Source organism: Hordeum vulgare, chromosome 6H (assembly GCF_904849725.1).
Source record: "Hordeum vulgare subsp. vulgare chromosome 6H, MorexV3_pseudomolecules_assembly, whole genome shotgun sequence".
NCBI classification, from domain to species: Eukaryota; Viridiplantae; Streptophyta; class Magnoliopsida; order Poales; family Poaceae; genus Hordeum; species Hordeum vulgare.
Window position 1 is genome coordinate 321,346,967 of NC_058523.1, and position 2,208 is coordinate 321,349,174.

General features: G+C 43.5%; 1 protein-coding gene across 1 annotated transcript; it reads right to left on the reverse strand.

Moving 5' to 3' along the window:
* Positions 1–413: 413 nt before the first annotated feature.
* LOC123402341 (subtilisin-like protease SBT3.5) lies at positions 414–963 on the reverse strand. The gene is made up of 2 exons (XM_045096246.1): positions 731–963; positions 414–588 (listed from the first exon to the last, which is right to left on the reverse strand). The coding sequence occupies exons 1-2, from the start codon at positions 956–958 to the stop codon at positions 433–435; spliced, it is 384 nt and encodes a 127-aa protein (XP_044952181.1). The 5' UTR covers positions 959–963; the 3' UTR covers positions 414–432.
* Positions 964–2,208: the final 1,245 nt, after the last annotated feature.

Here is a 2,208-nt window from a genome sequence, read left to right on the forward strand (position 1 = left end):
TTAAGTCGTTGGGTAATTTGCAAACAGAGGTCTGGAATTGGAAGTGCAAAACTACACTTGGATCTCAATGCACTAGTACTAGTTACATTGCAGCAGAGCACAATTCCACCAATTAAGAAAGAACTGTCAACTTAATTTCACGTCATCTACAAACTCAGAACTAACAAAGTAGGAGAGACACATCTATCATCCAGGACAAACACTATGCCTCTAAAATGACCGGCCACCACCGCAAGAGCAGAGTTCTCTCGTAGCTTACTCGTTTCACGCTGGCACGAGCACAGAGCACCGAGAGTATCCCAGTCCCACATCCCACATCCATCACAACCTGCACAACCCAACCAACAGCAAAAATTCAGAACAGACTGTCAAAGCACACCTAAATCAGTCCGAGTCAGGCGAATCAGCCCGAGTCAGCAACTAAATTCCACATCAAGAATTCAGTAAGCAAGTACAAATGGAACTCCATGAACTAGAAGGAAGGGGGCACTCACTCTTGAGGTTCTCGACCTGCTCGGCGGTGAGCTTCACGGAGAAGCCGCTGGCATCGTGCTTGTAGTGGTAGAGCATCGAGTCCCTGACCTTCTCCTCACAGCCAAAATTCACACCCGAGATCAGCAAACTGTGCAACCGGAAAAAGCCCCCAAAGACCTATATGCTACAGGGCTGGCGCCAGGGACAGCGCAGGCAGACCCGGGCCAAGCGGCGGTGGATCTGAGTAGATTTGGACGGCACTATACCTGCCGAGGACGGGGGAGAGGGTGCAGATGTGGAACTCCTCGGGGTCGACGTCCTCGGGGCGGTCGACGTAGATGATGTGCACGGCCGCCTCCTGCGTCGCGGCCGCGTGCTCCAACTGGGCCGCCATGGTGATCTGGGCTGCTTCTTCTGCTGCGAGGAAGAGGAGGGAGAGCAGAGGGTTATGGAGACGATGGTGTGGGATTTGGGTGCTCTTCATCGCCGTGGATCGAGATCTAAGGGTGGGAGATGGGATTGAGGGGAGGGTCGTGCGCCGTGGGGACGAGGAATGTTATGGGAGGTTAGGGTTCCAGAGAGAGTGGAGAGAGAGATGGGCACGAGGGGTTGGGTTTGGTGGGGTTTGTTGCGGTGGGTTGGATGGACGGATGGATGAACAGATGGATGAACAGATGGATGGGTGGATGGAAGGACAGATGGTTGACATGTCATCGATCCATGCCATAAATGTTTACATCAATCAGAATAAAACTTATGTAATTTTATTGTTTTCCTTTTGTTTCTCTTATATTTTACCCTCTTACCCTCTTATAGTTTGTTCAAATCATTTCATTTTTTTCATAAGTGTGCATATTGGAATGACAAACAATGTTGCCTGAGGAAGTTTTCATTTTCTTTGGACAAAAAATCCATTTTCCATTTTTCAAGTGTCCAAAATGAATTTTTTTGTGAAGGACCTACCATATATTTGTTGTAAAATTGGACCAAACCGATTTTCTAAAATACTAGGCCACATTTAATGTACAATTCACCGAATGGTTGGATGTCAAAAGCTTTGATTCACCTCTCATGAAAAAGACAAATTTTCGTTGAATTAAGTGGAACCGGACCAAATTTGAACTCCAGCTGCCTCATAGTTTGCTCTTTATTTTTCCCAAAAATGATTTTTAGATACACAAGTATCTATTTAATCAGATAAACATCAAAAGTTTTCCAAGATTCAACCACTAGGTAGGAATGGTCATACCCGCCGTTTTGATCGCATTTTGAAATGGCCATGAAAAATTCAAAAAAAATGGAAATCCTTTGCATTGTGTCATTATATGTGACAAAGCTACCAGGTAAAATAATAATCTTGTAATACGACAATTATTTTTAAAAACTGTTCTCAGAAATGGGTTATCATGTGTGAAGATTCATGAGTTTCAAACCAAATGATCAATCTTATGGCCACATTCATGGCATAGTTTGTTCAAATGACGTCATATTGTGCACAACGGTGCGTATAGGAATGGAAAACAATGTTTCCAAAGAAAGTTTTCATTTTCTTTGGACGAAAAATTCATTTTCCATTTTCCGAGTGCTCAAAATGAGATTTTTTGTGAAGGACCTACCATATATTTTTTGCAAAATTGGACCAAATCATTTTTCTAAAATACTAGGCCACATTTATTGTAAAATTAACCAAATTGTTGGGTGCAAAAATCTTTGATCCACCTCTCGTGAAAAAGA

Coding starts and splice junctions, on each gene's coding strand:
- LOC123402341 (XM_045096246.1), bottom strand. CDS start 958: ATGAAGAGCACCCAAATCCCACACCATCGTCTCCATAACCCTCTGCTC. Junction 589..730: donor TCCTCGGCAGGTATAGTGCC/GTCCAAATCTAC, acceptor TTTGGCTGTGAG/GAGAAGGTCAGGGACTCGAT.